This window comes from Mus pahari, chromosome 14, assembly GCF_900095145.1.
Source record: "Mus pahari chromosome 14, PAHARI_EIJ_v1.1, whole genome shotgun sequence".
In the NCBI taxonomy this organism is placed as follows: Eukaryota; Metazoa; Chordata; class Mammalia; order Rodentia; family Muridae; genus Mus; species Mus pahari.
This window is the reverse complement of record NC_034603.1, coordinates 29,297,526-29,308,878: the sequence shown is the minus strand read 5'-3', so window position 1 is coordinate 29,308,878 and position 11,353 is coordinate 29,297,526. Positions and strand designations below refer to the sequence as shown.

Here is an 11,353-nt window from a genome sequence, read left to right as displayed (position 1 = left end):
TCCATTAGAGACGACTGCCTTGCTTTAATATTATTTCCCCTGGCACTGTGTCTGCTGGAGAAGAGCCAGGATGAAGAGTTAAAAGCTGGCAGCCTCATTTCCAAATAGAGAGTGCTGAAATTCCAGCTTGAGATTAATCCAACACCATGGGGTCTGTCCTGTGCCCATCACTAAAAAGAGAGATGAGGCATGCCGTGTGTCTGTCCATGAGCCATTCAGGGGGATCGCTTGAGCCCAGGGCTTCAAGGCAAGAGGAAGGAAGGGAGACAAGACAGAGAGAAAAAGGGAAAGGGAGAGAATATTAATTAAAGAAAATTTCTTTTTAAGCTATACAGTGGCATTTTTAAGAGGACAAGATAAGAAACTGTACCCTGGTACCCCCCAATCCATGTGTACCCAAGAAAACTCTTCTGGCAGTTGCAATTCAAACTACAATTTGGAAATTTATTGGCTCATGAAGCTATGCATGCAGGAAAACATGCTTCAAGCTTGTTTATTCAGTACAATCTTATTAAGACATTGCCTCTGAGTTCTGCTTTCTTCTGTATCATCTTTATTCTCAGGAAGTCAGTTTCCTTTGGTTGTCAAAAAATAAGCATGGCACGCTTTGCCCTTCATGCCTTCTTCCTGAGAATCCTCACAAAGTTCCAGGGAGAGCTTTCTTCTGGTCAGGTTTGGGCCACCGGCCCATGGTGCTCTGGATAGATTTCCATCCTTTTTTTTTTTTTTTTTTTAAGATATTTTCTTCATTTACATTTCCTATACCCTCCCCCCGCCCTGCTCCCCTACCCACTCACTCCCACTTCTTGGTCCTGGCATTCCCGTGTACTGGGGCATATAGAGTTTGCAAGACCAAGGGGCCTCTCTTCCCAGTGATGGCCGACTAGGCCATCTTCTGCTACATATGCAGCTAGAGACACGAGCTCAGGGGGTACTGGTTAGTTCATATTGTTGTTACACCTACAGGGTTGCAGACCCCTTCAGCGCCTTGGGTAATTTCTCTAGCTCCTCCATTGGGGACCCCGTGTTAGATTTCCATCCTGAAGAGGCTCTGAGGGGGACAGGGCTCACTGTAGGAGGTGCCACTCTCCTGACTGAGCAAGCTGTGAGGAACAAGCCTGTATGCAACACTCCTTCATGGCCTCTGCATCAGTTTCTGCTTCTAGCTTCCTGTCTTGTTTGAGTTCCTGCCATGACTCTCCTTACTGATGGACTGTGACGTGGAATTGTAAGATGAAATAAACTCTTTCCACCCCAAGTTGCTTTGGTCACAGTGTTTTATTACTGTGACAAAACCCCAAGACAACTCATTTCTCCAATAAGGAAAATGTTCAAGAGACAACTAAGAGTCAAACTTTCAGTGATTATGCACAATATTCTGTCTGTTTGTTCTCTGGGACAAGGTCTAACTACATAGCATTGGCTGCCCTGGAATTCTCTATGCAAACCAGGCTGGCCTTAAAATCACAGAGATCCACCGGCCTCTTCCTCTCAAGTGTTGGAATTGAAGATGTTCATCACCATGCTAGTATATTCGTAAGGAAGCCCTCAGTTTCATTCTCAGGAAGAAAAGTGGCTTGTTGCCACGCTGATCAACTTGCCCTAGATAATATGGATTCCTGTACTAGGTCACACTAGAATTTTATGACTTGTATGTCTTAGTTCACAGCACAATACACACCTCAATTTATCTTCTATAGCTCATGCTCATACAATGCTTATTAACTCAAGAGTTTAAAATCGGTCACTCTCAGATCAGATAAGAAAAGATAACCAAGCACACTCCTAAGGTGAACTCTGAGCTAATTTAAACATTGCCACACAGTGCTAGGTTCTGACCCTCAGCAGCGGGCTTGCTCCGCACAGGTGGTTCTGGGTTGGTGGGTGCGGGGTCCTGATGTGTTTTGTAACACGAGAAGCCTGCTCCTCTTATACGTTCTCAGCTGCAGTCCACCAGCTTCAACCATGAAACCTTCAAACAGAATGCTGCGCTGTCTGTTTTGACTTGCTTTAGTAAGGGAAAAGCAGAGGTGAAGGCTGGGGTGGTCTTGCTTCACCAAGAAGTGCCTCAGATAAGCCTCAACTCACCAGCCATTGTGAAAGCTACAAAATTGGGAAAGTTAGCTGGACACTGTAGACAGAGGACACAGAATGCCAAAAAGCCCTGGGATAGCAATGTGCCCAAGTGTTCAGTGAACAGCAAGGAAGCCACTCTGGCTAAAACTCAGTACATGGGCAAATCCTATAAGAAGAGGCACAGCCAGAGGCCCGGACTTATAGGCTTATAGCAGATTATATGGGCTTGGAATTTCATTCTCTGGAGAGTTTTGAGCGAGGGACTAATAAAGGCCACCATACATTCTTAATGAATCAGTGACGATGAATGGAAACTAGCCAAACCCACCCAAGAAAGAGAAACCCACCCAGTTACTTCATGCAGGAGGGATTTCAGGAGTAAAAAGCATCAGAAGGAAGCATGGGGGGTGGAGGGGGTTTGGTCTCAAAGATCAGAAACTGCTCCAATGAATCTCAGCTAGAATTCATGGCAGTACTGCCCACTTCTGTGCCATTTGGAGACACTGTGACTGTCATCCTCTAGGACTAGGAGCCACCTTGTCCAAGAAATTCCTAGAGGCAGGAATACACTGACCGCTCCTTCCACAATAGAAATGCCGGCACCTGCCACACTACTGAATCCATGGAGAAACAGAAATTTTTAGTTTCCTGGTAGTCTGTCCTTCCTTCCTTCGTACTTCTTTCCTCTGACAGAACTTCCTGGGAGGCCAAGGATGGAGGAGAACCTACTCTGGGCCCCTGAACTACAGAGTGTAAAACGGTAAGTACAGAGCTAAGAAGTAACAGATCCATAGTCTCCTAAGGAGCCTATTAGGGTGCTATTGCCATATATAGTAGATATATAATATGGTTTGAACCACTCATTATTGGACTGAACATTTCTGAAGATAAAATCAAAGAGACAGGAAACACTGTAGGAAGTATGAGTTGTTTGGCGAAGAATAATCAAAATTTCTAATGAAATACACTATAAGATGTCCATTATAAGTGTAAATGGAGATTGGCATTTAAATGTGTCCTTGGGAGTCCAAGGAAAGATTGGGTGAGAGCCTTCTCTGCTCACTGTTGTAGAATCAGATGAGTGACTGAGCAGAGAGAACTTAGTCCCAGACATTTGAACACGAATGGGTCAGAAATGGGAGAAAATCCAGAGAAGGAAAACCTAGGGAACGCCAAGGGAGGGAAGTGGAAATGTTTCCAGAAGATGGGAAGGACAACACTAAGTGACCGCCTTCTGTGAACAGCCCCTGATGGGTACGGATGTCAACCATTGCTAATTAGTTTGGAGAGGAAATTTGGAAACAAAAAAAACAAAAAACAAAAAACAACTTGGATGATAGGCAGGATTGAGAAATCAGCGTGGGCGACGACAACGCATGTATGTGTGTGTGTGTGTGTGTGTGTGTGTGTGTAAACGCTGGATTCACCTCCTTCGCGTGACGACGCTTGTGTGTGTGTGTGTGTGTGTGCCTGTGTGTACACGCTGGATTCACCTCCTTTGCGTGCGTCACCGGCCCGCCCCACCCAGGGCCAGCGACTTTGCCTCTGAATCTGAGGCACCGCAGGCGAAGGGAGACTACTTCCGGCCTGGTGAGCACCCCCGGGCCTCAGTTCCTCCTCCTAGAGGACGCTCCGCTCTTTTCTGAAGCCACAACGACTCTTCCGCGTCTTTGCGTGCCAAAAAGTTGCACCTTCACACCCACCCGCCGCCCGGGGACAGCGATCCCGAGGCTCGATTAGTGGTAAGGGGCGTGGCCTCGTGGTCACGTGCAGCGGCCCAGCCAATGAGTGCGCACTTTGACGTTAGCGGCGGAGTGCTGGGGTTTGGCCCACACCCGGGGCCGGGTCTGGGCCAGTAGGCAGACGGGACCCAGCAGCGGAAAGTGCCAGTGAGCTGTGGCGTCATCCCTAGCCGCGGATCCGTAGCAGTGCCAGAGTTACTGGTACTGTGCTCCCTCACCTGCCTCGCTCCGCGTTCTCCTCAGGCCCGGCCATGGAGCACCAGGTCCTACGGCTTCGCCAGGCTTTCCGGTCCGGCCGAACGCGGCCGCTGCGCTTCCGATTGCAGCAGCTCGAGGCCCTCCGGAGGATGTTGCAAGAGCGCGAGAAGGACATCTTAGCAGCCATCGCGGCAGACCTGAGCAAAGTGAGCGTCCACAGGGTGGGAGGTGCCCGATGTGCCACCTTATTCCTTCTCTGTAGCAGGTTGTTTGGTTTTGTTTATCCAGCAGTAAAGAGGAAGCAGGGTACCCTGGACTCTGGACTCTCCTGCACCGCTTAGAGCCCAAACGGTTGTATTTGCATTCATATTGAAGTGTATACTTTACTTGGCGCCGGCAGTTTCTCGTCTGCGAACGCTCTGTATAGCCTTGCCCATTTCTGCTGCGTTTTATAGTCTCTTTCCTTAAGTTAACTCTGGATAGTCTGGCTCTCAGTAGTTTGTCTGCTTGGTAGATTTCAGCTACTTCACTCCCTGTCTTATTTCATGACGTTTAAAAAGTGGTTTCTTTTTGTTCTTTTTATTTCCTATAATCTTCAGCACCGAAATTCCCCTCATGACTTTGTGTATATATGCTTGACCTCTAGTATACAAACAATCACCCTGGGGATCTGATAACATACAAATCCCGATTTAGTCCTCGTGAGACTGTGTCTGAGATTTCTAATGAGGTCCCAGGTGATAGCATATAGCCTGTTTAGAAGCAAACTTTGAATACCAAGGTTTTAAGTAATGTTCTAGGTACACCTATGGTCTCCTGTACTCTCCAGTAGTATTAGTTCTCCCTTTTACTTTCTATCTGTACTCCAGGCATGGTAAGACCTTTATTTTCAGATTTGCAATCAAAGACTGCTTCAAAAAGTGGTAACAGTAGTTGTAGTAGAAGCCAGAAACCTTTTTTTCAGAGTACTTTTGGTAAAGAGGGGCTGTGGTGATTAGTAAACAAGATAGGATAGTGAATATTAAAACTCTGTGATTCATCCACTCCTCAAACTTAAGATAGTTTGTGTATGTTTGTTCATACATAGCGTTCCTGAAGAAATATAGTAAGTCCAGAATTTTAAATCTGGCTCCAAAATAGAACATATGCAGATAAAAGTGTGACTCTGGTTATAAACCAGTGCGTTAAGGATGAAGTATCAAGATCCAGCTCAAAAGCAAAGTTGCCATGGTACCTACATTGTGACTGCAGGAGGCTGTTATTAATCGGGAGGTGATGCTGAAAGAGATCATTTTTAACCCTATTTAAAAGGCTTGGATTGATAGTGAAGACTTTAGAGGCACTGAATATATTAGAGGAAGAGCCATTAGTATCCGGGGTGTGCCTTATTGAGAACTTGGGAGATAAAAAAAAAAAAAATCTGATAGCAAACCAGGGGTGGGGGTGGTATCTAATAATACCAGTTGTCACTGTAAGTATACGTGGTCTGAGCTTTGTGACATCCTAAGTCAGTGGCTCTCAACCTTCTAATGTGGCCACCCTCCATACAGTTGTGGTGACCTCCAAACATAAAATTATTTTCATGGCTTCTTCATAACTGTAATTTTGCTACCGTTATGAATCATCATGTAAGATGTCTGATAGGCGACCCCTGTGAGAGTCTCAATCCACAGAGTGAGAACCACTACCCTAAGCCAAGCATCACACAGCTTGTGTAAGAGTGACTGACCTTCTTTTCCAGAGTGAGCTCAATGCATACAGTCATGAAGTCATCACCATCCTTGGAGAGATTGATTACATGTTGGGGAATCTTCCTGAATTGGTTTCTGCTCGACCGGCTAAGAAGAACCTGCTTACCATGATGGACGAGGCCTATGTTCAGCCAGAGCCTCTGGGAGTTGTACTGATTATTGGAGCTTGGAACTACCCTTTCGTTCTTACCATGCAACCACTGGTGGGAGCCATTGCTGCAGGTCTGGCGCCAGCTGGTGTCTTTATTCCTTTGTCGGGGTCATATTTTGTCTTAGTGTTTGTGAGTCTCTAGAATACATTTTCTTTAGTGGTTGAAAGTAGCAATTTATTGAGAATCCGTTCGTGCACTTGCATGTATGGGTGCTGCTGAGAAGTTGAAGTTTTCCATGACTACTGAAGTACCGAGGGCATGAATCTGTGAGAGTCAGAGGCATCTGATGGAGTCAGTAGTCCCAGGTCTTTGGAGTCCGGCATCCATATGCTAATGTGGTTTCAGTTTTCTGGCTCTGTCTTTACACCAACCAGTCTAAAGTCAAAGTCTGACCAGTTTCTTTGTTTACATGAAGGTATTGGGCGTAATGCTAGGTAGAGTGTCCGGTGAATCCCAACAGATGGATTTCTTCATTTGGAAGCTCCAGATCAACAGCTTATGTTGACAGAGCCTGTTTCCTCAATGAGTCTGGGCAGAGAGAAAACCCCACAGGCAGAGCTACAAAGAAAGAGATAGAAATCTGGGGGACTGTGACAGCTGGCAGAGCCTGTTGTCAGTGACTTGGAGATGCTGAGAGCTAATGGGTTAGCACTTGGGAAGGAAAACATGATCAGAAAGAGGCCAGGAGATCTGGGGGTAGGGGTGGGGTGGGGCAGACTTAAGAGTCGCAGAAGTAAGTGAAACTTAGCCTGGACCCGTACGTGGGGTAGCTATTAAAGTTACTCAAGTCCTGGATGATGTCACTGTGCTGTTTGCTTTATTTAGGAAATGCTGCCATTGTTAAGCCCTCGGAACTCAGTGAGAACACGGCCAAGATCTTGGCTGACCTCCTCCCTCAGTATTTAGACCAGGTAAGAGTATCTTGATCCATCTTCAATACACCTGTTTGTGGTAGAAAACACAGATATGATTCTTGTGCTAGTGGATGTCATTGCTGGCTGGGGATCAGTACGATTTCTTTAAGTCCACAACAGTTGGCTTAATAAAGGAAGCCAGGTTCCAGAATACCCTGTAGAATGACCCAGCAACTGTACTTGCTCAGTACAGTGTATTTTGGCCAGTGGCTTTATACATATCTTTCATCTCTTTCTATCATCTGGCACTTGGGAGGATACAATTTTAGACATACATCGTTCATTTAGTGAAATAGTTACTGAGAAAGTAGCATGTCTTGATCACTTACTTTTTCCTAACCGAATATCACTGTGTTATTACACGAGTACTTCTGCTTCGTAAAGAAAGTGCCTTCCTGACCCAGCACTCCGAGTTAACATGCTGGTATTGAGAGCATCAGAGGCCGACTAGGGGGTGTCCTACCCCCAGCTTTTGTGTAGGGAATCAAATTCAGAAGTTCTCCTGTTCTCTAGAGAGGAAGTGATTACATTATGACTGCGGGGTCCCACATGCATCTGCAGGGGACGTAATCCATTTAGCTTTCATCAAAAGGCAACTTTAAAGCCCTTGATTTGTATTATGTTTATTAATTTGTAATTTCCTTGCACCCAACTTCGGTTCTTAGAGATATTTTGTTCTGTTGGTTGCGGTAGCACCGTTGTCATAGCTCACAGAACTGTTCTCTAGCTTGGTTATCCAATGTAGAAGAATGAAATGGAAGATAGTGAAGTGTCATAGATCAAGTAGGACTTGGAACCAGAAGATACAGGGTTATTAAGGTCTCGATTTGCCAGATTACCTATGAAGTAAAGCATGGAAAAATTAAAACTTACACTAGTCTGCTGAACTCTAAAGTGATTTAGATGGAATTAGCCTTCTAGTCATCAGGAGATCAGATGAGAAGCAGAGATTGCCAGGCCAGCTCATCCTCCATCCGACAGCTCAGACACCTTCATGCATCTCCTCATGCTTGCCTTGCCGTTGGCTCTCGGTCTTTACTTGCTTTTCCATGCTGTTATGATTCAAAGTCTTTTCTCTCAGCTAGCTACCTAATGGAGGCATAGTGCATGTACCAGGTATGGGTACAGACGTTATGTGACATGGGACTTTTCCCAATAACAAGCTCAGAGAGTGTCTGAAGTCACAGATGCTAGTGAGTGACATAGCCCAGATCCAATCCAGATCTACTTCAGAACCGAGCTCCTCAGATCTGATGCTCTGAGTTCATCCTGTTCATTCAGCAGACAGGGACTTGTTCACCATAGGCTTAGCCTCGCCTCTCTCCTTGTATCGTGGACAAAGAAAGCATATGGGGATTAAGACAGCTAAGTGCCGGGCTGGAGATGTGTCAGGAGGTGGAATGCTGGCCTGGTGTGTACAAGGCTTTGGACTGGCTCCCCAGCACTGTGCAAAACAGAATAAAACAGCCACAAAAATCCCTCAGAGTATCCGCCCCTCATCTCCCACATGATCCCTGTAGGGAGCATCGGCTTTCAGCTCCCACGTGACCCCTGTGGGGTGCATTGGTGCTCAGTAGTGCTTTCATTGACGAGGTCATGTAGGAAATACCTGACTTTTGATCCTGCGTAGCTTGGTGGGTCCCAGATGCCAGCAGAAACGTTGTCCTCCATTTTTCTTGGATCACCTCTCTGGTCAGTCCCTCTCAGGAGGAATTGATCTTTTGGTTTTGCTGAGTGCTACTTATTTATGCTGGAAAAAAAAAATCGCTGACATTAGGCAATAAGATAATTTTGACAAAGCAGGAATCCGTTTCTCTCTCTTTAAGGACCTGTACGCGATTGTTAATGGCGGCGTCCCTGAAACCACGGAGCTTCTGAAGCAGCGGTTTGATCACATTCTCTATACAGGGAACACTGCAGTTGGAAAAATTGTCATGGAAGCTGCTGCCAAGCATCTGACCCCTGTGACCCTGGAACTCGGGGGGAAAAGCCCGTGTTACATTGACAGGGACTGTGACCTGGACGTGGCTTGCAGGTGGGACTGGCCTTGTTCCTGAGGTTTTTCCCAGCAGGTGGAAGGTTTGCTAACGGCTTGTTTTCCTTCATGCTCGAACCTCATGTTTGTCAGACATGTGGTTAGTGTGCTCAGGAATAACTGGAGCCTCTCAAACTGTCTTCTGATGCCACATGTAGGTCCTGCCAGCGTGCTGTTTTCCTTAGGAAGTTTGGAAATATTCTTGTGGATAAACCTGGCAAGAAATTTTGCCCAGTGTTGCCTCCCCTCCTTCCCTCTCTTCCCCCTTCCCAGTTTGGGGAATGAATCTGGCGCTTTATTAAAGCAAGCCTATGCTGCTACACATTTAAGCTACACTGGGGGCCTCTGGCAAGGAATTCTGATGTTTTGCTGATTGATGAAATAGATAGTTCAAAGGGTTAAGTGTATTAAAGTAACCCTTAAAGTGTAGTAAAGTGCTTAAATTCTCAGTTGGAAGAGCATTATGTCCACTTCTCTGCTGAGATCTTTTACTAACAAAACAGTATGACAGATATTTTGAATAGTGGTTTGCAGCTGGGAAACAGTATAGCTTGTCCTGCCGGCAGGAAACTGGAAGTCCCACCTCTTCCAACCAGCGATTGGCTGTGGGTATCGCTATTGATCAATCAAGAACCAATTGAGGAAGAGGACCTTTAGCATTCACACGCAGATTCCCGATCAAAGCATCAGAACCACCCCTACATCTCATGTTTCTGTCCAGTTAAAAACAAACGAACAAAATCTTCTCCCAGACATAAATTGAACAAATCCATAGCAATCGTGTAAATTACAAAGTATGATATACAGTTAACATCCAGTTCATCATACTTGTCAGTTAGATACTCTACCATCATTTCTAACTTTAAGAATTATGATTCTATCCCTGAATTGTGTTTAGATTTTAGTCTGTAACACCATCTGAAAAGCACGTCTTCCACTCTAGAGCCTCTCTCAATGGTCCCCATCAAAGCATCAGGAACACCCCCTACAAACCGGAAATTAAAAGTTCAGTCCCTCTTCACTAAATTAGGTTTGACTACAAGGGAATGACTGTCTCTGTGCTCTGGGTGGAATGGTTTTTCTCTCCTTCACAGCTGTGGCACCGTGGAGGAGATAGGGAATTATTAGGTCATGGTTGCTGCTTGGCCTCTTTGAATAGAGTAGAACATCCAGAAAAAGAGACCAGTGCTATGGCTTTGTCTGTATGTAGGAAGGGGAAGGGTCTACAAAGAGGAGCCTGGTAGAGGATGCTGGCTATGCCTTCCATACCTGCACAGCTGGCCAGCAGCACTGCAGCCACAGTGGAGACCTAGAACCTGGTCTGTGCTCACCATCCCAAATGGCCTTTTGGCTGGATAAACAAGGAAGAGTGTTGGGAGGCCACTCTCTTCCTGCAGGCCCAGTCTCCATAGCTTGTTAGGTACTGTTTACCAGGCAGACTTGTTTTCTTGCTACTTAAGAATATTTTACCTTGGTTGAAAATGCATTCTAAAGGCTGGTGAGATGGTTCAGTGAGTCACGGTACTTGATGCACAAACCTGGCCATCTGAATTTGATATCTGGAGCCCATGTTTTTAAAAAGCCAGATTTTGAGTAGATGGGAGGCCTCAAGTATGCAGCAAGCAGAGCAGCAAAAACGAGAGAGATGTTGCCTCAGCAAAATAGGAGCAGAGAACCACATCCCAAGATGATGTTGTCTGGCCTACACACACACACACACACAAACACACACACACACACACACACTGTGCATGCATGCTTTCATATACACACATGCACATGCACAAAACCGAAAAGAAACCTGAAAATGCATTCTAAGTTTTAACTAGGTGATCTACAGCTCCAGTTTTTATTTATCTTGGTTTTAACAATTGCTAAGTATACAGAACCATATCGGTTGACATGATGGTTAACCTTAGCTGTCAACTTGATGGCATTTAGAATCACAGTGAAAACAAATCTCTGGGCATATCTTTAAGGGATTATCTAAGTCAGGTTAAGTGAAGTAGGGAGACCCACCCTAAGTCTGGGGTTATGGGTGAAAAAAAAAGTCAAACCAAGCACAAGAATTGGCTGCTCTCTCCTTCCTGGAGGTGGATGCCATGTGACCAGACATCAAGCTCCTGCCACCATGACTTCCTGCCCTGATGTAGTACCCTTCAACGGTGAGCCAAAGCCAGCTCTTCCTTCCTGAAGTTGCCTTTGTCAGATGTTTTGTCAAAGCAACGTGTAAAGTAACTAATCCATTGGAAGACATTAAAACGGAAGCGATGGGGGCTGGAGGGTGGCTCTGCAGTTACGAGCACTCTCAAGTGGTCAAGAAGCTACTCTTCCAGTGGTCCTGAGTTCAATTCCCAACACCCACATGATGGCTCACAGCCATCTGTAATGAAATCTGATTCCCTCTTCTGGTATGTCTGAAGGCAGATCACAAATACATACATATATATATATATATATATATATATATATATATATATATATA

At 45.5% G+C, this 11,353-nt stretch overlaps 1 protein-coding gene across 2 annotated transcripts in view; it reads left to right on the top strand.

The window, feature by feature from the left end:
- The first annotated feature begins 3,884 nt into the window (after nt 1–3,884).
- LOC110331656 (fatty aldehyde dehydrogenase) overlaps nt 3,885–11,353 on the top strand; it is a 21,636-nt gene continuing 14,167 nt past the window's right edge. The window contains exons 1-4 of one of the 2 annotated variants that reach the window (XM_021212438.2): nt 3,885–4,222; nt 5,758–5,989; nt 6,745–6,830; nt 8,660–8,868. In XM_021212438.2, coding sequence (XP_021068097.1) covers nt 4,070–4,222; nt 5,758–5,989; nt 6,745–6,830; nt 8,660–8,868 — 680 coding nt within the window. In that variant the 5' untranslated portion in view covers nt 3,885–4,069. The remainder of the gene's footprint in view (nt 4,223–5,757; nt 5,990–6,744; nt 6,831–8,659; nt 8,869–11,353) is intronic. The other variant, XM_029546391.1, reaches the window with a different exon arrangement.